This window comes from Squalius cephalus, assembly GCF_949319135.1.
Source record: "Squalius cephalus genome assembly, chromosome: 18".
Classification (NCBI taxonomy): Eukaryota; Metazoa; Chordata; class Actinopteri; order Cypriniformes; family Leuciscidae; genus Squalius; species Squalius cephalus.
In genome coordinates, this window is record NC_137139.1 from 20,015,609 (window position 1) to 20,041,881 (window position 26,273).

General features: G+C 37.0%; 1 protein-coding gene across 7 annotated transcripts in view; it reads left to right on the plus strand.

Annotated features, from left to right (window-relative positions):
• Nucleotides 1-2,983: 2,983 nt before the first annotated feature.
• rap1gapa (RAP1 GTPase activating protein a) overlaps nucleotides 2,984-26,273 on the plus strand; it is a 74,082-nt gene continuing 50,792 nt past the window's right edge. For all 7 annotated transcript variants that reach the window (XM_079848703.1, XM_079848696.1, XM_079848697.1 and 4 more), the window contains exons 1-2: nucleotides 2,984-3,057; nucleotides 16,695-16,730. In XM_079848703.1, the coding sequence (XP_079704829.1) occupies nucleotides 3,014-3,057; nucleotides 16,695-16,730 (80 nt within the window). In that variant the 5' untranslated portion in view covers nucleotides 2,984-3,013. The remainder of the gene's footprint in view (nucleotides 3,058-16,694; nucleotides 16,731-26,273) is intronic.

Below are 26,273 nucleotides of genomic sequence, written 5' to 3' on the forward strand. Positions count from 1 at the left end.
TGCCATCCACTCCTGATAAAGGACAAAAACATGTACCAGCAAAAGCTGAAGAAGACTCTAAACTGCTATAGGCAGATAAATCCTGAAACTCAACCATGGGACAGGGCAACTGTGTGCTGCTTAATAATCAGAGAGGCATACTGCCAGACTCAGACTTCAGTCCCACAAGACCTTCTGTGCGAAGCAAGTCACTTAATGACTGACCTACAAATACACTTCTCCTTTGACTGTGTCCAAGGCTCAAGGAGTATGTGCAGTAGGTAAATAGTTAAGTGACTTTGAAAAGAACACAACTCTGTGTCAACAGTGGACAAACACTTTTGTTTGAGCAGCTGTTTTTAGGAGACACACGATCCCTGAAGTGTGTATTTTGTTCTCCACAATTGTCACCAGTAATGATTTTTGGGATGCATGATATGCACCATATTTTTTTATTTATCGTAAGTTTTTAGGGATTTTATTTTTAATTGACTTACTTTAAAGTACTATGCAAAAGTCTTAGTCACATTAGTATTTCCACAAAGAAACAAGTAATAAAAACTCAGTGAGTGTTTTAGCGCAATTTTCTGACGTCATGGGATCACAACACTAACGCCGCCTTCACACTGGCAGTTGAAATCAGCTCCGATACGGCAGCGAAACGACCGGAAGTCATTCATTTCCTATGGAGATTCGTAGACCGCATGCGAATGGGTCCGAACCAGGTGCGAACGAGTGCGGTGCGGAAAAAATCGTGTCCGTTGGCCATCCGGATGCGTTCAAAAAATTGAACTCTTGCGAAAGGCTACGGACGGTTTCTATAGAGAGCCTAGGTCCCGCCCCTCCGCTTCCGGCTCATGGGACCTTATTTCGGAAAAAATATGTATGGAAGTCAATGGCGAGAGATAACTTATCTTTTTATTCCGTCTGAAATGAAAGCTTTAGCATAAGTTCTGCTGGGAAGACTCAATTACTACGTCACTTATTGCCTTCACTTCTATCCAATCATATTCTTATGCTCACTGTATAAAAGCACGGTACTTACACATGTTTGAGTTCGCAGATACTGAAGTGACGATTACCCCCATCCTCCCCACCACCACCAGGATGGTCCCGTCCATACCTCCCAGGGGGGGTCGGCTGCGCCCCTGCCTTCATCTTTAGGCAGGAATCGCAGATCCGATACTCTCGGATTATGCACTACGGACGGGGCCTACGCCAAATGACTTTGTAGTTTATCAGCTTGCTGAGCTGTCAATAAATGTATGGTTTATTGAAATAACTCTCCCGAGTCTTTCTGGTAGAACTGTGCCCTGAACTACACATATGATGTTTGTCAATTTAAAAGGTAATTATGAAAGTCAAGAAAGTCGCAGTTTGTCATAAAACAGAAGAGTAACGTTTAGTTGTATGTGAAAATCGCTCAATGAACTACATCTCTCGTCTCGCACTATGTACGTCACAAGATCCGTTGCTCGTATGTGTGTATTCTGGCTCAAAACACTCAGGCATGACGGCGTTACGTTACGATTATAATGTAAGACTATAGAAAACATGACAGACGTTAGCTTCAGTAAAGTTAGCTTCATTCATTGAGAGAAAAGGTATGACGTCGCATGTGCGCCTTCTGGGTTTGTAGTCTTTGTAATTACGTATTTTCACAGTCTTATACCTCAGCAGTTTTACATCAAGCTGCGACTTTCTTGACTTTAAAATGTATCTTTTAAATTGACAAACATCATATGTGTAAATCAGGGCACAATTCAAACGAGATCAAAATATTTGTTGTCTCTCGCCATTGACTCCCATACAATATTTTTCCGAAATAAGGTCCCATGGTGGTCGACCGGAAGGGGAGGGACTTAGGCTCTCTATCCGAAAATCCCAACGGAAGTTAGCGTTGCTATGGTACTGATAAACAAACCTGGATTCTTAACTTTTAATCAAATAAATAATGATTTTATAACGATTAGTTGTCATGTCATTTTTTTATTTTCATGATGTTTTAACGTTATTAGGGCAGTTAATACAATTAAATAATTCAATATTTAAATATACTCGCTTCCGAGGCTTCCGACCACTGATCTATATAATGACATATATATATATATATAATGTCATTCTATATAGATCAGTGCTTCCGACGCTTTTCACCGTTGTGTACGACGTCCGCTGGGGGCGTATTGCGTATTACGGAGCTGATTTCAACTGCCAGTGTGAAGACGGCGTAAGAGATAGTAAATCTTTTCCTGGATTTTTTTTGTGCGTTCCCGAGATTAGACCTTCCTTAACATAATGCCGAAAACCCGAAGTCTCTAGGTGGTCTGGTTGAGGAGTAGATAGAAGTACAAGTTTGGTGCGCACAGACAGAACAGAAATCATGAGTTAACAATCGCAATTTTGTCTGGTGGAAAATTGCTCTAAAAATGGTTTTAAGCCAGTTATTTATATATTTTGCTGTGTGTAAGAAGGAAATATCAGTTTGCCTTTCCAAACATTCCTTTTGCCATTAATTGCAATAATCCAGTGAGATTTTTGTATGCACAAGGAGTCTAACATCAGCCGGCCTGCTCCACACAGAGATATGATCTCATCATCATCATATATTTTATATAAATATAAGATATAAATATGCATTTTTAAGCTGTTTACCTAATTCATGTCTAAAATGTAGTTACATATTACAGTATATAATGATCTATCAATCATGACATTATGAAGACATTAGTTGCTGCTCCATTTCTGCCTGTTTACAATAGCAGTAAAGGAAGATATGAATGAGAAGTGGGGACCGGTTACCGGGGCGACTAAAAGTGGACAGAGCCAGCCTCTCAGTCCCTTATTTGCAAAGGAGGCGTGAGAGAGAGGGAGCCAGGGGAGTGGAAAGGAAGGACAGCGTGCTGCATGTGTACAGTTACACACGAAAACACACTCACAGTCACTACTCAGTCAGTCCAGGGAGACAGAGGCAGTGCTGGTGTCTCTGTAGAGTTCTGTCTCTCTGTTTTGCACTCAGCTGTATCCATTAGCCAAGATGCCGCAGAGAAAGAGGAGTTTCACTTTTGGAGCGTACGGCGGGTAAGAGCAAACGCTGTTTACCAAAACATTTCACATTCACTTTTCTCTTCTTACTCTGTGATGTGAAGGGTGATTATAAAGAATCTGTCAGGATATCAGCCAATGACGTTACAGTCTCAGTAGGAAGATATGATAACGGCATGTTTGAATGCTAATACATTGTAAAAGCAGTAGCACAGTGTAATCGCAACAAGCAGACTTGATTTCATCACTGGTATATATTTGAATGACAGGACTGCTCTAGTGTGCAATGCATTACGTCGGCTCTGGTGAACTGCTCTCCTGCAAGTAAACCATGTTATTAAAGGCCATTATAACGGAGAGTGTAATTGAGTTTGGATTGAATTAGACACTGCGGTTGACTGAAGCAGACATGCATCCATGCAGAAACCTTGTGTCTGCGAAGCAACCAGGGAGGTTAACGTAATCACAAGCTGTTTGCCCTATCAATCCGGCCTTGAGAATTCGATTAAGCCCTCATTAAGTGATCTGTTGATTCAGTAGTGAGGAATTCAAACCTGAGTTTCTGTTCGACTGAATACCCACAGACTCCAGTGAGATTCCTCTGCCTGTTAAAGGATCCTGTCTGCTCAACAGGTGCAAGGCTGCCGTATTTCAGCTCTGTGTTGTCAAGGACAAGTGTTATCTGTGCCTGCATAGCTGATCTGATCAGACCTGTCCCACCAGGACTGTCCTTAAATAGATGCATGCATTTCCAGTCAAAGGTTTAGACACATTTGACTGAATTTATTTGTCATGGTCGGTTGATCTATAAAGGTGTATGCTTAAATGCTTGAAAATTGTTTTGGAGACCATTATAATTTGTGCCTGCACATGAATTTCTTTACAAAACACAAATCTTTATATATATATATATAACACTTTAATTCATGTAAGAGTAATAAAATGTATTTATAAAATATCATTCAATGTCAAATGTAAAATAATAAGTTAATCTCTTTTCGCATTGAAAATTAAATAGACATTTAAAATAAATTAATTGCAACAAAATAATATTAACTTTTTATTGTATGCATTTTAAAACAATAATAAAAAAGTTTGGTAACACTTTATTTTACAGTGTCCTTGTTACATATGTTACTTGTACTTACCATAATAACAGTAAATTATGCATAATTATGCAACTAACCCTCAACCAAATCCTAATCCTACCCTAACCCTATAGTAAGTATGTAGTTGCTTAATATTACTCAGTACTTAAATATATAATTACACTGTAACAATGACAGCTTAAAGTGTAACCAAAAGTTCAACTGGTGGTGTATACAGCACTTTAAAGGGCAGCTTGTACATTTAAGTGTTTGCTTCTCTTACTTTGTTGATGGACGGGAATTATCCGTATTGATCCTTTTTCTCATTTCGCTCAGTAAATTGTCTTTGGCTGTGTTTTGACATTTTCTTGGTTCTGAAGATTGCGAAATCTAAAAGACATCATTGAAAATTGCAATGGGGGTAGATATCAAGTTAACAGATTTTCTTGCAGGTGATTGGTGTTTACATGGCCACATGCACCTCTTTATAGAACCTAGACAAACGCTGAATAACTCATGTGATGTGATGTGTTATGTGATGTAGCTTCCTCACAAGACATAAAGAGTTACAGAACTGATTCCACTAGCCTTTGTTAGAATGAGGATATATTATGCAGGTTCAGGATGCGGATCTGCATGTGGAGGGTCCCCTTAGGTGACCTCAGAATGAGAGATGGAATCATTTTCTAAATTAAGTCTGGTGATGCTATGCTAGCCCATCTCTCTGGCCTCATTGACTCTTAATGGAGTCTAATGAAATAAACAGTAGACTCAGACTTTGTTCCAGATCATGAAATGCTTTTTGTTTTCGTGTTTCTCTCTCCTTCAATTTGGCACCTGGGTTGAGTCATAGGACTTGACTCTAGAGCTCTGAAAAAAGACTCGAAGTGGACCTTGTTTAGAAACAGCCATCTGGAAAAGCTACTTGTTTTGCAACCAGTGGTGCCGATCACTGGTTCTTGGAGGTCAGCAGATTCTTTATGCCCAATTTCAGTGTTCCAGTGCGGGGCAAAGAATGGGGCAGGAAGCGAACCGAAAAGAAGTGGCTAGGAAAGACGAACGACTTGAGTAGAAAAATGGCCCTTTATTCATGCCATTTTCCTTTGATTCTGCCATGTTGGTTTGTACATTGTTTTCCATACCACAAATATAATGCAGATTTTAGTTAAATGACAAAGATTAAAGGTGCTTGTCAGCATTAGTTTTTCTAATGGCATTTTGAAGAGGCAGCTGAACCGTTTTCATGAGGTTTTTGTTTTGCATTACAAAGACCACGTGTGCTCCTCTCAATGGTCTGTGGCCACTCATCCACCTCTCTCAGGAAGGTCGCTAAACCAACACTAACCCCTCTGTCCTTCGTCTGATCTTCATCTGAATTTACAGTCACGTTCACATTCAGCGGCTGTATCGAAGACGTGACTGAAGATGGCTGGATTAATTTTAGTTTTATTTGAGGAGACAAAGACCGTTGATTAGTTCTGAAGGGCAGCTGTTAGACGCTTCCTGTACATCACATAGATGGCTGTAATGACACATAACTCATTTTCAGCAGGGGAAGTTATTAAGAATGAATTGCACCTGTTAATAGCATTGTTTTTTTTACCATACACTGTCTTGCTTTAGTGCCCAATTTTCTAAAGTGAATTTACCATCATATTGTCATCATTTGATGAATTAGTACTAGAATTGGTCGATGAACAATATACACAAACTTCCATTGTGTGTGTGTTGTTGCTGTTTTTTTTTTTTGTGAATTTGGTACAATCTATAATATGGATGTTTTTAATTTATTCGATATTAATTGCATATGCTAATTACCTTTATTTTTACACTTAGATAATCTTTGCCGTCATCTTACTCTCAGTTAAAGTTCATCTTTAAAAATGCTAATCATTTAATAACACTGGTAAATATAATCTTATCTCAAATCTCAAATGAATATCGATTTTTCATACTGTATGTTAATTTTGTGATGTCTAAATTCAAATGTATCATTTAAAATGGTTGATTTTTTATTTGAATTTAAACTACTGTTTAAACGGTCAATAATTATTTTTCTTTTTTTACTTAAATTAAGAATTATATTTCGCAAGGACGCATTAAATTCATGTGACACTGAAAACTTGTAGTGATGGCTGCAGAAAATTCCGCTTTGCATTACAGAAATAAATTACATTTTAAAATATATTCAAATAGAAAATGGTTATTTTATATTTGAATATTTCACAATATTACTGTTTTACTGTGTTTTTGATCATGTAAATCAAGCCTTGGTGAGCATAAGAGAATTCTTTCAAAGACATAAAAAAATCTTACCAACCCTAAACTTTTGAACGGTATATCAGCCGTTTATTGGTTATCTGCCATAATGTGAAAATAATTGTATTTTATTTAAATATATAAAATAATTATAAATATAATGCTGCTTTCTTAGGGGAAGTTTACATTACACGGTTTTCAACTAAAAACTAGGGCTGTCAAACGATTAATCGCGATTAATCGCATCCAAAATAAAAGTTTGTTTTTACATAATATATGTGTGTGTACGGTGTATAATTATTTTCTATATATAAATACACACACATGCATGTATATATTTAAGAAATATTTGCATGTATATACTGTGTATATATATTTATATTATATATAATTTATATAATATATAAATATTTTATATATAAATAACACATTTTTCTTAAATATATATGCATGTGTGTGTATTTATATATAGAAAATAATTATACTCCATACACACACATATATTATGTAAACACAAACTTTTATTTTGGATGCGATTAATCGCGATTAATCGTTTGACAGCCCTACTAAAAACAGATACATTTTTTATGAGTTTTGGTCGTTCATTTACACGAAAATGCGAACTTTTGAAAACGAGTTTCAAAGTATTTTAAACCAATGCCATTATTGTCTCCATGTAAACTTAACAACGGGAATTTGTGAAAACGTGACGTCATGGGTATTATGTGTTCAATCTATAGGCGCGCAGTTTTTCTTTACAAAGTGACATCGGATACTACTGACCCGGCATGCGTAATACTGTATTTTTTGTAGTTTTCGCAGATCCATGTGAACAGGGATCTTTTTGACGTTGTTGTCTGTTGTCTAAAATGCGAAGGAAACATACCCTCAATCAGTACTGAGCGTAATTTACATTTATTTAGTGATTTCACCCCTAAGACCCTAGGTGAAATTTTCAAATGTCCTGGCTCTGACTGTCACACGTTTGATGCATTCCAACCCTCTGTGTCACATGACAGGTGCTGCTGCTGTCTTGATGAGTCTCTGCACCTGTGCTGTTGTGTAACACACAAATGCGGACATCACTGCTAGGCGACACACTTTGCTGAAACCTGAAGAACTGCGAGACAGTCTGCATGTGTTAAGCCACCCGTATGCATTAATCTGGCTGTCACATTGTAGACTCGCGGCTGGTACCGATGCGTGTGTCTTCAGCATCTCAGTACAGTGCATCCACTGTACTGTTACTCTTTACTGTCTTTCAATGGCTACTTTCAGATGTTGTATGTTGACATCTGAGCTTAAACTGGATATCGAGTCCTGCTTTGATTTTCATATTACGTAAATCATTCATTATTTAACAAGAGCACTGACACTCAAAGCTCTTGGTCTTTTTTGCTGGGGTATCTTTCCTCTGTGTTCCAGAGTTATGAAAAATTGATGGGCGTTTATGTAACGTTCTTGTTATGGTGCACAATGTATTGGCATTGACTAGAGGGCCGTTCTCTCAGTCAGCTTGATCCTGTTCCCTAGACAGCAGGTGTAACTCCTTCCTCCTTAAACACTCACATTCTGGGACATTATATAGTGTCTGTCAACACTGACAAACTGTTTCCCCACAAGACACTTGCATCATTTCTTAAAACAAATCAGAATGTGGAGTTTGAAAAGAAGAAACATCATTTTTTTTCTGATATAATATCTCAAGAATGTCTTATGTTTACTATATTGAGAGCGTTATACTCCACCCAGAGGTCGCGTTAGACTTTCGCATTGTCCGTCATTTTGACAGACAGGGTTGTAAAAATTTCGGTCATAATCTATTATTGGGCTACACGTAATTTTTAATTTTCATATTTCAATTATATGAAAATGAGACATTTAATAGCTTATGTTTTCGTTCACATTCACGCACTTGCATTTAGGACAAATGCATTTAATGTGGCCAAAGTGTGGCAGTGCAAAGCCCACATGAACCGATCATCTCTTCCTCTTTACTGCATTACAGCACAAAATAGACAAGCATAAATATCTCGGGATATTTTGAAAGATACAGTACAACTTATTGAAATCCGTATCATGTCTCATGTAATCGCTTAATCAGAAAAATGACGGAAAATTTTCGGTTAACGCAACCTCTGACTCTACCCTTCAGAAGTTAAGGGTCAGTATGACATTTTTTAGACTTCCACATTATTGAAAAGTCCAGTATGATTGTGTATTATCTATGTTGTTCATGATGTGCTTACAATTAAAAAGCAATCCATCCAATTAACCTGCATATCATTCGTTTATTCACGAAGCGCAGCATTCGAGAGGAAGAAAACAGGTATGCATTAAATTGATCAAAGGTGGCATTTTTACTGTTCTGTTTCAAATAAGTGCTGTTTTTAACTTTCTATTCATCAAAGATTAATGAAATTGTTTGTATCCCAATTTCAAAAGTATTAAGCAGCACAACTGTTTTTAACATTAATAATAATAATAAAAAATGTTTCTTGAGGTCCAAATCAGCATATCATAATTATTTCTGAAGGATCATGTGACACTGATGTAATGATGCTGTAAATTCTGACGTTTTCAATAACAGAAAATAACACTGATTTACTCAAGGGGGTAGGACCAAATTAACATTTCAGTAAAAAAAAAAAATCAATTATTAAATTATACTGTTATTAAATTAATACCATCAGAGTGTGATTCATTCATAGCATTCAAGTGTTTCTGCTTTTTCCATTTAGATTTATTGGCGCAGGCTGATAGGTCCTTAACTCAATCTGTTTGCAATCACGTCATTCTCTATAGGGCACAGCTGATTGGTTCCTGCTGTATCAAGTCAAGTCAAGTCAAGTCAAGTCAACTTTATTTATATAGCGCTTTTCACAATACAGATTGTATCAAAGCAGCTTCACAGTATTAAATAAAATAGTACATCAGTGTTTGTTTCTAGTGTAAAACGTCCACGTTTGGTAATGCTGATCAATAGTATTGTTGATTGATTAATTAAATTAAATATCCCCAACTGAGCAAGCCAAAGGCAACAGTGGCAAGGAACCGAAAAACTCCATCAGGTGACCTAATGGAGAAAAAAAAAACTTGGGAGAACCCAGGCTCAGTCGGGGGCCAGTTCTCCTCTGGCGTTTATGAACTAGAGACCGGATTTAACTGTAAGATTAAAAATATTATATAAATGCCTGGCTGAAGAGATGCGTCTTTAATTTAGTTTTAAACTGGGAGAGCGAGTCTGAGCAATGAACAGTATCAGGAAGGCTATTCCAGAGTTTTGGAGCTAAATGTGAAAATGCTCTCCCTCCTTTGGTTGATCTGGATATCCTAGGTATGACCAAAAGCCTCGAATTTAGTGATCTTAAAGAGCGCGATGGATTATAGGGCGATAGAAGATCCGTTAAATAAACTGGAGCTAAGCCGTTTAGGGCTTTTTAAGTCAGTAGCAATACCTTGTAATTAATACGGGACTTTATAGGTAACCAATGTAGTGATGATAAAATTGGTGTTATATGGTCAAATTTTCTTGATCTAGTAAGAACTCTAGCGGCGGCATTTTGGACTAACTGTAGCTTGTTTATTGAGGATGCAGGACAACCAGCTAATAAAGCATTACAGTAATCTAGTCTCGAGGTCATGAACGCATGAACTAACTTTTCTGCATCAGAAACTGATAGCATATTACGTAGCTTAGCAATGTTTCTAAGGTGGAAAAAGGCTGTTTTTGTAACATATGAAATATGATTTTCAAAAGACAGGTTGCAGTCAAGTATAACACCCAGGTCTTTTACTGTAGAGGATAAAGTAACAGGACATCCTACTATGTTAAAATTGTATTGTGAGAGGTTTTGTGGGCGTTTTTTTGAACCGATAAGTATTACCTCTGTCTTGTCTGGATTTAATAAAAGAAAATTGCGCATCATCCAATCTTTTATATCTTTAACACACTCTGTCAATTTGGATAATTTAGCATTCTCATCCGGCCGTGATGAAATATATATTTGAGTGTCATCAGCATAACAATGGAAACTAATTCCATGTTTCCTTATAATATTTCCAAGTGGCAGCATATATATTGAGAATAATAGAGGGCCTAACACAGATCCTTGCGGCACTCCATAGTTTACTGGAGTTATGATCGATTTTTCTCCATTTAAATAGACAAAATGGTATCGGTCAGATAGGTATGATCTGAACCAGCTTAATGCTTGTCCTTGAACACCAGTATAATTTTGTAGTCGATCTAAGAGTATTGTGTGATCTATAGTATCGAACGCAGCACTAAGATCAAGTAAAACTAGTATTGAGATACAGCCTTGGTCAGAAGCTAAGAGTAAATCATTTGTGATTTTAACGAGCGCAGTTTCAGTGCTATGGTGCGGCCTGAAACCAGACTGAAACTTTTCATAGATGTAATTTTCTTGTAAGAAAGAGCCTAGTTGGGCAGACACAACTTTTTCTAGTATTTTAGACATAAAAGGAAGATTTGAAATGGGTCTGTATCAGTAGCCAATGAGCTTGCTGCTCAATCTTCAAATACTTGGTCAGCATTTGCTGTAGCAGTTGCAGCGCGCTTTCAGAAACCCTCCACCTTCCCCAGCTCCACCTGTATCTGCTACAGGTAATTCATGTATGCTATATTGTAGAGCAGCAGCAGGTCTTACTTGCTCACAGCAGTGTTGTGTATGTACTGACAGTAGCAAGTCCTGTACTTACTCTGCGGCATCAGCAATAACCAACAGCAGCAGCAAAGCAGATCTATTCCACCAAGACAAAACATATCAACATTATATCCATTACCATGCCAAACACTCCGAGAGTTGTCATGACAGAAATTTATTTTCCATCCATTCCATCCATCCATCCATTCATAAAGTACATAAAATTTACATAAACTTTAACGCACACTTTATTTGTTTTAATAATTTATTTTGTTTCCATTTGTTTTTATTTTCTCATTCCTTTAGAGATGACCCGAACCATAATTGGATGAGGCTTGCGAATTGTGATTTCTAAATTATAAATGACATCCAGCAGGTTCGTTGTGCTCCAGTAGCCCTGAAGTGTTCGAGACATGATTTATGATGCGCCTGCACTATGTTGCTGTACCACAGGGATCATACGATAAGACGTGATGGTCAACGAGCTTGTGTTAGAGCCAAGTCAGCTTTAATATCAGATTCAGTAAGTCATTTTATCCTGTGTAGCTCCACTAAAATATCCTTTACGGTCTCAAATATTGACAGTCTCCTTTGTATCTCATACTGCACCCCTCAGTCACTCAGAAACTTTTATTGCAGCGTTATAAATTTAAGCTAACACAACCTTCTCGTTTCATATTGTGTGCGCCTGCAGAGGTTTGAGGGCAGCAATAGTACATTATTAAATTAATTCATAAGATTATTCTGACAGAAAGGCCCCCGGCTCTCCATAAGGTTCAGAAAACCCTCAAGTTTATGCTCCGAATCCCAGTGATGAATTATACATCTTTTCTCTTGTTCCGCAGTAGAAAGGAACGCAGAGACTTCCACATTCTAATAAGTCCAGTATGATTATGTATTATCTATGTTGTTCATGATGTGCTTGTAATTAAAAAGCAATCCATCCAATTAACCTGCAGCATTAATTTATTCACGCAGCGCAACATTCAGGAGGAAGAAACCTTCCTGACGTTGATAAGATTAAGTTCAGTGTGAACTGTTGAGTCACTTTTTCAATTAATTTATAGTCGCAGATGTTTCATTTACAATATTTGTGAAAGAATTTCAGTGTCAAAAGATCATTCATATACTCAGGCAATTATTTGGCTTAGTGTGCGTTAATACGCCTGTAAATTTTAGCCTGCTAATGACTCAAATTTATCACGTACACTGTTGAACTGTAATCCTCTGCGGCTCTTTTGGCTCAATCGAAGGCTTTGCTTCATAGTTTTACCACACCCAGACTCAATTTCCCCTTTATGGGGATTCTTTGTAACAGGTTAACATGAGTCCAGTGATGAAAAATATCAAGTTTTATGATTCTCCTCTGGGCTGCACGATGGGAGTTCTGATATATCCTCATCTTTTTATTGTCATCACTGATTTGTGAACATTTGGCAAGTTCATAAACATTGTAAATCCCATGAATATAGCAAACAATAAAGTGTCTAGATCTGTCACATAATTTACACACAGGTTGATGGCACCAGTGTTCCCTGCGGGCTTCAATAGTTTGAATCTCTCGTGGTCTATTGAGTGATGTGCCGTTTATGTGTTTGAGCTACTGGGGCTTTTACTGTTTATTTGCGGATATGAGGCGAAGCTAATTAAACTGGAGTGACTGTGAGCGTCCCTGCAGCACAAACGTCAGGACTGACAGTAATTATGCTTTGTAATCTACACACAGGAAGTCTGTCTCCTTTTGTCAGACTGATTATGTGGATTTGTTTGATGTTTGTGGACCGGTCTTATAAATGGATAAAAGCATAAAATAAAAACCTACCAGCAAAAAAAAAAAAAAAAAAAAAAAAAAAGCTGTTGAGTTTGTTAGTTCACTGTAACAAAATGAGTGTAATTTTAAAATATTGTAAAAACGCTATAGAAAAAAAAAAGTTAATAGGTTAGCAGTAAATTCCTGTACTAAATACAAGAAAAACTGTAAAAGATCTATCTGACCATTTCATGTAATTGTTTTTACAGTAAAATACTGTTAAATGTACAAGTAAAAAAGGCTAATCAAATTTGCTGTGGAAAAACTGTAAACTGATATTCCCAGAATCCTGTGTGTGACACTTCACATTTAAAAGTATTTCATTTAAATAATTATGTTTCTTAATATTTTATCACATCTTCTGTTGTTTAATGAATGTTATTGCATTATTTAAATGTCAGGTGTGTTACTATGATAGTGTTTTGTGTTTGCGTGAATGACTGCACCTTCTAGTATAATTCAGCTTGTGGAAAGGCTACTTGTGATTAACTTCTTTATGATTCTTCATGTGACTTCTTCATTTACCACCTGCATTATTATGGTGGTTGTCAGTATATGTTAAAGGTACAAAATTGATTTTAGTAGCAGTGTGTGTTTTTGGATTTACCGGTTTAAATAGGAATTTTCCTATTTGTAAATTACAGTTTTATACTGTAAAATGTACAGGTTGTTCTGTAAATATGTTTACATTTTTACTGTATTTTTTTATTTTTTTGTAAAAATAACAGGATTTAAAAATAAAAAAGTGTTGCTCAAAACCTGGTCGAGAATATTTGTGTACACTTGAAAGAACTTATACCTTATAGTATTGTACCCAAAAATGAAAACATAAAAATAAATTTTTTAAATAAAAAATGAAAAAATGATAACATAAAAATACAATTTGAATAAATATGGTCATTTGTGAGTCATTACGTCTATTTGAATGTATTTGGTTCTTTGTTTCATGACCAATCATCACTCATGTCAAACCTGATGCATGCTGCCAAATTTGATTTGAGAGTTACTCTAACATCCAAAACTTTGGGGTCGAAATGAATACTTTTTATTCAGTGAGGACATATTAAATTGAAACTGGCAGTAAAGACATTTATAATGTTGTAAAAAATGTCTATTTCCAATAAATGCTTTTCTTTTGAACTTTAAATGTATATTTACTGTATAAGAATCCTAAAAAAAAATTGTTTTTATATATAGCACCATGAAAATCATCAATTCTGCAAATTTTCCATTTTAGACCCATACAAGGTTGGAACGTCATGAGAGTAATAATCTTTTAACTAGTTTTAGTGAAGTGTGAACCAAAGGCGCATACTTTAGGCTTGGTGCCTGAAGGCAACAGAGCCTTGAGCCAAGGTCTTCACTGTTGGGTCACCTACATTCAATGGAAAAATTTAGACAGCCTGATGTGTTTCAGTTTGGCTGAGGGTTAATGAACCTACTGAACTGTTATCAGGGTTCATTTTTGTTCCGATAATAAAACTGTGAAACAAAATCTCTCTTTAACTGAGTGATGGATCTTTTATCAGACTTTTCAAATGATTAAGGAAGCCATCTTTTGTCTCCCTTTGTAGTACACAAAAAAATATGAAACAAAAAAAGTCAGAGTCAGAGTGAAGCTGTAAATGAAATAGAGTTGTGACGCTGTTGGTGTGAGGCTCTTTCTTCTTAGCAAAAGGCTGTACTGTTTAAGCCGCCTTGCATCATGAGAACTACGATCTTGTGACTGACTATTATATTCGTTATAAATAGAAAAAAGAAAAAAAGATTTGTGGCATATTATAATTTCTAGCATTATCAAGGCAAAATGTTAGTATTTTCAATGCCAATGCATTATTTACAGTGTTCAAAGACACATTAACAGAGAGAGTGTATTGCCTGTGAAATAAAAACGGAAACAATGACCTCCCCTTTTGAAACCACACAATGCCTCCGCTTTGTCAATAGCTGTGTATGGACTTGAGGTGAGGATATACTATAAATAAGCAGGAAATGTAGTTTTGTATTTTAGCACTGTACCTCTGTGGAAATGTGTTTGGTGTACTTGACTCTGAGTGCCGCTAAAGGGGTCAGCATTTAACATCAGCTGTCTTATTTGAAAAGAGAGGCTGTCAGAGGACAATCAACATATGTGACATAGATTGTCCTCTTGTGTAAATTTGATAGCAAATTCAAAGTCCATGCTGTCAACAAAATACACACACACAGCAGTGATGCTTTCAGTCCATTTACATTATGTTAGTGCTTTTGTGTCTAAGAGCAACAACCCTGCATCTATTTCTGGCTCCGGGTCAGGAATACCTCAGATGTTAGCTGGTACAGAATGAATCCTGATAGTATGCAGCCTAATCCATGACAGAGAGGTTCTTGGAAAGATGGATTGCCATAAAGCTGGGGACTGTACCGCCTGTCTGACTGAACGGGTGGATGTACACTTAAAGAAAAACACACTGGAGATGAGAATATCTAAATATCAGCAGGGGAAACACATGAACAACTGAGATGTCTGGAAACAAATATATATATACACACACACACACACACACACACACACACACACATTTGTGAAAAAACCTACACCAAATTGTATTTAAAATACGTTTATTTCATACTAAGTACAAATCAATTAACATATTTACTGACATATATTGCTTTAGACTTACTGATTTAAATATTATAATTAAACTTTACTTGGAGTGCTTCTTTATTGCACACCTAGTGTGTTTTAATATCACTATTAGTAAGGATAGTAGGATCACTGTATAATATCAGTCTTTAAATGCAAGATATTTAAAGTGTACCTTAAGTATATTTGTTTCACTTCAGCACAGTCAAATATACACAAGTATATCTTTAGTTGACCTGAGCACTATTTCCGGATAACTAAAGTGCAAAATTAGTTTAGTTTAGTCCAATTTAGCAGACTCTAAGTATACCAATTTAGTGTACCAAAAGTACAATTGCAGGGTATTTATATTAAGTACATACATATGTAAATGTATTTACTTAGCATAAAATAAAAATATTTAAAATATATTTTATTATATTTATTTTTCACTAGGGTTAGTATATTGCTGTTTTCAGTTTGCTTTCCATGTGTCGTACAGTTAAGCGGTTTTAATGTAATGTGTTTTAAAAAAATGTTGCTTTAATGCATGTAAGAAGTGCAGATTTACAGGGTAATTCAGTTGGCAAGCGAGTGTTGCATCACAACACCATCTGCTGGTGGCCAGGGTCATGTCTGAGTCAACATTTTCCCCACACAATGTGCTTTGGCAGATTTTTCATGTAGTATAAGGCAAAAAAGTAATTTATTAAAATATTAACATCTGTTTTAGTCACTGCTGACTGTTTTTCATGTCATTTTTGATGGTACTTGATTGCTTTCAAATGTTGACTGTGGTGAAATGGGTCCACTTTGAAACAAATCACTAAAAATGTAGGCCTATTTAATTAAAAAAACTACAACAACAATGAATGCTGTTTTATTCTACATGGGAATGGTCACCCCCTTATGATGGCTGGCATATTGAAATCATATGACCAGTTTTCGGATACAGTATAAATACATCATAGGTGATGAATATGCCATTTGGCAATGGTAAACAAACTTTTTGATTTCTATGGAAAAATTATGATTGTTATATTCCCTTATATTGTTATATTCCCTGTTATATTATATTCCCGTACCGCCCTGTTATATTCCCACCCTGTATTTCAACTAAATCCAACAAAAAACATTTGTGATGCCAGGACAGTAGTTGGTATTCAGACCACCAGCTGTACTATGTTGAGAGCACAGGTGCACGAAATTGAGTTTTTAACTAAAATTGTCTTTTGTCCTTTCAGAGTTGACAAGACATTTTCCAGAGCCAGAAGTTTGTGGTAAGTACTGTCTTTTTCATTTAACGTAGCCATAGCCTGTTCAGCCGTTCCAGAAACCACAAGCTTTTATGCTGTTTTGCTCAGGGGTATCAGCCTGGAAACAGTTACAGAGGACAGACAATTTCTGTCTGCTGTAAGTGACTTGGAAGGAAACCATCCAAAGCCCTTTTACTGCTGTAGCTGCTTCTTCCTTCATAATACCATTTAGATTTCATATGTATTTTATTGCCAATTTAAAGCTGTCTGTTTAAATAACCCCTCTGGTTACTGTTGCAGGGTTGTGCACCATTCAGAATTGAATTTAGAAAAAGCATTTTAAAATTTAATTCAATTCCTGAGTTTGAATTAATTTAATTTAGTGAAACATGATACAGAATTGCTTTACAAATTATCATTCAAAGGGATTCTTATAGTTCTTAACATTTTTCAAAGAAATTCAAAAAGTTTGAACGTTTGTAGACCTGATGGATGGATGGATGGATGGATGGATGGATGGATGGATGGACGGGCGGATAGACAGACTGATAGACAGACTGATAGACAGACAGATAGATGATAAATAGATGGATAGACAAACAGATAGACAGAGAGATAGATGAATGAATGGATGGATGGACGGATAGATGGATACTATAGGCAGATAGATGTATATATAAACAGATGGATAGATTGATGGATGGATGGACGGACAGATAGACAGACAGACAGATAGATGATAAATAAATGGATAGACAAACAGATAGACAGAGAGATATATAGATGGATGGATGGATGGATGGATGGATAGATGGATACTATAGGCAGATAGATGTATACATAAACAGATGGATTGATGGATGGATGGATGGATGGATGGATGGATGGACGGACGGACAGATAGACAGACAGACAGATAGATGATAAATAGATGGATAGACAAACAGATAGACAGAGAGATAGATAGATGGATGGATGGATGGATAGATGGATACTATAGGCAGATAGATGTATACATAAACAGATGGATAGATTGATGGATGGGTGGACAGATGGACAGACGGACGGACAGCAGACAGACGTATAGATGGACAGATTGATTGATTGAGAGATGGAGAGAAGATAAGATAAGATAGACAGAAAGAAGGATAGATAATAGATTGCTTGACAGACAGACAAACTGATACAGACGTATAGACAGATACTGTAGATACAGTAGATAGAATCTAATTCCAACTGATGAGATAAAAGTCAGTTCTAAAATTCTAACCTGTGTACTGTTGGTTTCTACTCTGTATCTTAAATGTCAAGACATGTAGGGTTGATTGACTCTGCTCAGGGAATGTCACAAAGCTGTACAGAGGGAGGACAGACAGATGAAGTGTTTTTGATGCATGCAGTGGTTTTGGGACGAGAAAGGTCCGGAGCGCAGAGGACATGCTGCAGTCTTGTTGCCACAGCGACAGCAGACAGCTCTGCAGTGTTGGCAGGACAGAGTCGCTGAGGCACACATGCGGCACTCTCACGCCCCTGTCTGTGTGAGTGAGAGTGTGTGCTGGCAGGCCGTGTGTAAAGGTCTGCTCAGGATGCCAGATGCAGATGGACAGCAGCCTGAAGGTCAGTCCTAACAAACCCATCGGATAAACCAGATTCCCGGCTCCGATGGCATCCGTCCCTCCACGTGTAACCTCAGGACCGGCCTGCATCAGTTTACGCCTCTCTATCAAACAGCTTGCAGGACGAGAGACCTAACGCGTCCATCCTTCCTCACCTTTTTCTCCTGAAGGCACAGAGCAGTTGAGGACAACTTGAGGATAGATCTTCAGACTTGACCTTTGATGGCGATCACAGCGTTTAACGTCACGCATCAGTGGCTTTGTGATGGGATTTGACAGTCAGCCTGTTGATGGAGCTGCGGTTTGTTTATTAACTTTTTGGAGCTTGTGCGAACAGGATGCAAAACGTTCTCTATCATCAGCTAATCTATGAACTTAAGTAAGGCAGAGAACTCCCAAGTATAGAAAATGTATCATTAGGTGATATCTTTTTTTTATTCTAACTCTTAATATAGGTAGTAATTCATCAAAAAGATATGCAAATGATACATATTTTGAGTCTATGGATGAGTCTGGGAGGAAGAAGACACTTAAAGGAAGAAGACTCATTAGCTTGTCAGAGCAAGACAGGATCTGACTGTTCTGTGATCCAGAAATCCCATCTATAGGCCCTTTGCAAGTGACTGCCTGAGACCTTCAGTAAGGAAGACCGATCTCAATTAGCCTGACAGATCCACAATGCCTTGCTCTCCCTTTCGAATCAGGAGGCCGAAGAAGTTCTGGTGAGTTTGAATTCGGAAGGGTCTTTCAATGGCCGATCTGAATATGAAAAGAATGTCAATTTTTCACCAGCGGTGCAGCGAGTGTTTGTTTAATGGTCATTACGTGTGGATTGTGCTCTTGGACGTGGCATACATTAGCATGAATGGATTTAGATTGGTTTGCTTAATGAAGACACCTTGCTTTGCGTCACAAAGCAATCTGTGCGTAGATCCAGCAGGAATGCTTCAATATTCAGCGATGTTGCTGCATTAGAGTAATGGTGCTGCCTACTGTGTGTCAATCAAGAGACTTTTATCTGTTGATAAGGCCTCTTTATCTCCCTGTCTCTTTCACTTGCACTCTCACATTGAGACTATTTCTCTCTCTTTTTAACATATGAGCAATCTAGGTCACTGTCATTACGTGCATATAACAGCATTAGCTTTAGGTCTTGGGTTAAAGACGGCATGAAATTGCCTGAGTAGCATAGTTTTCGTTCCTGTGTTGGTGCATTTTGTATTGAAATTAAGTTTATATATATATATATATATATATATATATATATATATATATTATAAGACATATTGGAGGCATCCTCTCTTAAAAAAATAGCCAGTTGCATTGTTTGTCACAGCCATGAACTTTGATACTTGCTAGTTGCTAGTCTGTTGTATGTAGCATTAGGGACATTAGGGCATTAGGCCTGTCTAAAAAGAAAGCTGACCTACTCTGTATATGTCAGAAGAGACTTTTTAGCAAATATTGAGGCATCATTCTTGTTTTAAACTGATTATTTGGGTGCATGTAAACATAGCTGTTGTAGAGAGCATCTGATTGGATGAAAATCTGAGTAGTGCAGGGTGAGTCATCAGTATTTTGGGGTTTTTTTCCCAGAAGAAAAAGAATGAAAATAACAGTAATGTGTGAAGTGTCATTATAAGACGCTTAACACATCACTGTTTTGGTCAATTAGAACTGAAACTATTGCAAATCATTTTCAGTAAATTAAATAAAATATAAAGATTAAAAGATTACATTTAAAAAACTTGAACAAAAATGTGAAATTGTCTTTGCAACTTAAAACTGAAATTAAAATAAATTAAAGCTAATTAGAATTAGCTTTAGTAGCGAATATAAATAGCATATATGGAAGCTTGTTTCCACCACAAAAAATAAATAAGGTAATTGTGACTTTTTTTCTCTCAATTGCGAGTTTACATCTCGCAATTCTGAGTGATATTGAATTGCGTGATATAAAGTCGCAATTGCAAGTTATAAAGTCAGAATTGCGTGACATAAAGTTGCAGTTGCAAGCTATAAAGTCAGAATTGTGAGATATAAACTCACAATTCTGAGAAAAATCTTTTTGAAAAATCTTCTGAAAAAAGTCTTTTTTTTCCCCTCAGAATTGGAGTTATCTCCAGTCTTAACCAGAATAGGTTATATCTCACAATTCCAAGAAAAGAAATCAGAATTGCGAGATATAAACTCGCAATTGCGTGTTATAAAGTCAGAATTGCGAGATTTAGACTTGTGATTGTGATATAAAAAGTTTCAATTATCTTTTAAAATGTTTTATTCTGTGGCGGAAACAAGCTTCCATACATAACAAAATGACTTGTTATTAAGATGAAACTGAAAATATAAATGTACTATACTAGTATAACTAGTATAATAATATATAAATAATGCTTAAATAACACTGTAACTTAAAATAAAATATTTAGGCTGTACATTTTCATTAAAACATTATTATATACATTATTATAAAGGGATAGATAACTCATGTTATATGTCATACAGTTTTTGGAATGAAATGAGGTGAGTAAATGATGACAGTTTGACAGAATTTAAGGGTGAAAGATCCCTTTATGTTTGCTGCTGGGTTTGCTTGGATCAAACTCCAAACCTTCTCTTTCTCCCGCATGTAAATGAATACTCCAGCTGCATGTTTTGCAACTTTGTACCATATTGTCTTCCCCTTCATAACAGCATCCCGGCCTAATACCAGACCAGCGCTAAATCCGGAAGCACTTAGCGAACAATATGGCTCTCATATTTCAGGCTGCTGGTCCCACACTATATCTATCCCCATCTCAGGTCAGCTAAACCCATTCAAGGTCCAGAGAGACTCACCTCTCTTCCAGTAGTGAAAATGATACATGCGCTGTAGATATTTCCAATTAACTCTTTTATTAATCTCTGAATGACCTGCGGCTATGAGAAGGCGGCTGACATTCTGAGGGGATGTTTGAAAGCAATCAAGTGTCTTTCCTGTTGCCCTTTTTTTTTACTTCCCTAACATCAAAGATACATCCCTGGCTTTGATAAAGTGCAGAAATATATCATGTCAGTATATCATTTTACTCTTCTTTCATCACAAAGTGTAGGTGTCACAGTGAAGAGAGACGGTTTCCTCAGACTTTCCGCTTTTAAGTCGCAGTCAGTCTTTTCTATTTCACGTTATATAATTGAGCACATTTGTCTAACCGATGTAGAGCTGAGTTCTGTCTGGCATTATTAAATGAGACAGAGATGTATGAGGACTATTGTACTATAATACAGGGCACACATTGTCCCCCTGTCCCAGACAGCCCTCTGGGAAACAGGTTGTGCGGATTGTTTTTGCCTGTATTAATTATTTAGCACTGTGTTGGCAATTTTGGTGTGTTCAAGTCCTCCTGGGAAGTTCGTATTTACAAGTTGATAAGTCGAAATTATGTATGTTGTCAGGTGCATTCAGATCACTTTGGTCAAAGCAAGATAGCGATATACATTTTCTACAAAACATAAATTAACTCTTCTTCTACTTCTAATACAAAATGTTCATCAGGTGTTGTCACCAGAGGAGGACGGAGGAAGGCGAAGGTACACAGGATCCAATACGAAGTGATTGTATTTAAACAATAAACACAGGAACAGAGAGAAGGTTTAACAGTGCGTGTGTGAAACAGGGGTAGACACACACAACATGCAAACATCGACTGACAACTGAAACCGAGCAACTTAAATACACAGAGATGGGATGATAACGAACAGGTGTGATGATCTGATGAGTGTCCATGACAGCTGTTGAATGGCTGGGCTTAAAATAACAAACCAAAAGTCCATGAAAACAGAAACTACGAACAAACAAAACTTTATAAGTGTGACAGGTGGATTTTTGCTATAATTAAATTTATGAAGATGCTGTAAACTGAATTTGTGTATATTCTATCGTAAATGTACAATACTATCCTATTTTGTACATGCAACTTAGCTATTTTTATTGTAAACAAAAAAAAAAAAAAAAACGTAAATTTTAACAAATGTATTATCAATACAGACACTTTATCCATTAAGTCCTTGAAATGCAATGTAAGTCGCTTTGGATAAAAGCATCTGCCAAATGCATAGATGTAAATGTAAATAAGTCTCGGAGAAGCAGAATGTTCATAAATACTTTTTTTCTAGTGATGCTCCTGAGATGTTTGATACTTTTTCTCACTCAGACTCTGTGAGCTGCCACGATTCAAAGTTTTAGAGCAAAGAAGTGGGCTTTGTTGAAGTTTAGGACTATATTTGTTTAGTTTTTCACAGTTTGCATGCAGAAGAACAGCGTACTGGTGAGTCTGCATGATCTCTTACACTCCATTATCTGTGTATGTATTTAAGTGAATCTATTGGCTAGAGTTTCAAGGAGAAGGGAGGAGAGAGCTGTCAAACTTAATCAGCCCAGACTGTCTCTGTGTGTCTCTTACATGCAACTGTCTGACTAAATATAGCAGCAATGTGACAAGCCAGTCCTTGATTCGTTGAGACAACATTTATAAATGGAAACCCATCGAAATCACACGGTACACAAAATGCGTATTAAAAACAACCTGATGCTTCCATGGAAGAAATATGCACTATTCTGGTGTATTAAAAAGCTTTTTTGGTGATGAATACACCTTGATAATACCTTGAAGTCCTACAGTATCTTTTATTAATCACATATTCCGGTTAGGCAATTAAAATGTTCTTGTAAACATGCATATCTGCATGTTTAATCCATATCTCTGTTATGCATAATGAGAATCTGTGTATAATGACTGTTTAATCAGAATGTTAGAGAGGTTCTTAAACAAAGAGAAGATAAGTCATCACTCTTCCTTTTGTGGCATAGTTGACGATTTTGTAAGTAGCACGGGAGCTTTAGAGTTACGCAGTAAAAGAAAGGGACACATGAATGCTCACATGTGTCATCAAAATGTGATTGTGCAATATTGTCACAGTTTGAGAAGATACATTGACTCACAATTTTGGGTCACAGTTATTTCAATGGAAAAAAAGGAATCATTTCAATTTATGGGGAGCATTAGCGAAGACCCACAGTCAGCATTTCTCCAAACTCAACATTTGTACAGGAAATAACTCCAATAAGCTTTTTGCTCTACTTCCACTAGATACGGTTTCCTATTATCCCTTAAGATTGTATAAAGAATTTGCAAAGCAGTTAATTTCTAGAGAAGATGAAGATATATATAAACAAATATCCACTCTTTTTTGCTTTTTCAGCTAACACTGAGATCTCTATATAAAACCATGTGAAATGATGATGGCCCGGGCCTGGGGGAAAGCAGCTAGTTTATTGGTGTAGACACCAGCACACATAAAAAATATCAGACCCGAGCATGCTGTGATGTACAAGTTCCTCCTCCTCAAACTGAAGATGCCCATTTGGGTTAATTCCATCAAAATACCTTCAGGGCCAGAGTCACCATGGGGTATTCTGATGGCAGAGACATGGGAAGATGAGAGGCATGTCAGATTGATGTGCCACGCATCAAAGCTCAGTCCAAGCTCACTTCTGGAGGTTCACTCATCTGACCCATTACAGACTCAGCAGGCAGACAGCTAGTGGAGGGAATTATCTGTACCCACAGAAACAGCAGTTGTGAGGTCATGTTTAGACCACTAAGATGAAGAAATAAATGTGAAATTCGGATGGTGTCATGATTAATATAAATATGCCAAATTGCATATAAAATGTATAATCATTTTATTATATTATATCTATGGCATGTTCACACAAGTGATCAGGGCCCTTGAGGATCTTTCTGGTGTTTTTCAGATTCAGTAGAAAGGTCACTTTAGTGTCGAAAGTTATTGTCGCTATGGCCTTTATTGTCTACCGCCTGTGAACTGTTAGTGTTTTAAGGACTGTTCCACAAGTGCATGTGTAATAATTGTTTACGGTTCACTGAACAAGCATGAAAAACTACTCAGATCCCCAGGATGCGTCTAGCCATAGCAGGTTGAGGAATGCATGTAAGTAGGCTTAATATCAGAACAGCAACCAGTGTAAGATTCAGATGCCTTTCTTACTGCCATCCTCTGGGGCCTTTCTTACATTTTCAGGTTACAGGACCGTCTGCAGTAACCTGATAGGTTTATACTTTTTCTGGTTTTCTTTTCAATAGTTCCACACACAGTTTGGATTAAAAAAAAAAAAAAATTAATCTCTGAATGAGTTGCATAATGTATTTCAAACAGTTGCTGTCAACATGAAGGAATTGGGAGTTAATTTTAGATGCTGCTGCTTGAGTTTTTGCAGGGCCAGATGGAGGCAGGTGATGTACATCCATTCCCCATCTGTGTCCTCCTGGAGTGGGTCATTTGGGTTCTCTTCCGCTGAGCCAGTGAGAGAACGAGAGACTTTAATTGCTGTAAATGGTGGTTTGGATACATGCTTCATGAGACATCTCATTCTCTTTCTCTCTCTCTCTCTCTCTCTCTCTCTCTCTCTCTCTCTCTCTCTCTCTCTCTCTCTCTCACTCCCTCTCTCTCTCTCTCTCTCTCTCTCTCTCTCTCTCTCTCTCTCTCTCTCTCTCTGGCTGAGAGAAGCACTGAGTCATGGTGCATGCTCTGGACTTCACATCCTCTTTTTGCAAAAAAACAAAGATATTAATAACTTTGTTCAGTAGTGGGCTGTTTAGTCGTTATGTGAATGGTTTAGCCCAGTGCCTCTCAAATGGTGGCTCATCAGGGAAAACAATGCATAACGGAAGACAAAGAATGCAATATAATTATGCACAGTTAGGATATGCTTAACTCTATGGTATTTTGGAGCTTTTTTATATATAAAAATACTTTATATATATACTTTTTTATATATAATATATATATCATTTTGCTACTTCGTTTTCCACTTGATGTCCATATAATTTCTTGGACCTGAAGCAAAACCACTTGAGAAAATCCTATCTTGCCTGATTTGTGTGAATTATCATGAAGCAGTACAGGAGATTGAGGAGATCAAATGGAAAAGGTGAAAGACAGACTGTCTTTTTATTTATTTATTTGTCATGCAGTGAATCCCAAAATTGTCTTTCTGTGGATGTTCTCTAGTAGATTGGAATTTAATAGATTTGATTGATGTATGCATGTTGCTTTAGGGAGGGATTAACAACAAACAGGAGGATGATATGTAGGCTTAGTCACTTTAAGGGAAATCAATGTTTACTGATAATGAAGTGCATGCGCTGACTGCACCTGCTCGCTTGGAGGATGGGAGTCCATATAAACATGTGTCGTCTTCCCAAAGGGTGTTTCCATGTCAATGGGACCTTCAAGTCCTGTGTGTTTATAGCGGTCGTTTCCTGATCACACAGCATCAGGCCTTCACGAGTTACATCATTCTGCCCTTGAGAGGATGAAAACATGTCACTACGTCATGTCATCCAGCCCCTCTATCACCATACATTACTAGACCACAGTTGGAGATGCGATAGTATGATTATATTACAGCTAAAAATAAAAGCCCATCATCGGACTTATCCAACAACCGGATCATGCAAATTGTATAGAGGTGAGATGTGGAGATGTTTTTTTAAAGCGCACCACCCACATATGAGATGAGGTCAGTGGCAGCAGTTGTGATCCTGTTGTGTAAATGTTTTGAACATGACTCAATTTTACTCCGATGGAGCTAGTGCTAATCTGAGTAATGTTTTCTTCACAAATGCATAAGGGAACTGGGGAGGGAGGAGGGAGTGAGAGAGAGCAATGGGGGTCTGCTGAGGTTATGCAGCATGAATTTTTCTTAAAACACATGCAGATGAGTTTTGTGGCTGAGGTTATGTGATATTTGTTCTGGGCTTTTTTGTGTTTTGTTTTGTTCTTGTAATTTTGAAAAAACTGTGACAAAATCTATGTCAGAAAGATAAGTAATTTTACCTTGGTGACAATCTGCAAAATTTGCAACAATAGTGTTTAATCAAAGAAA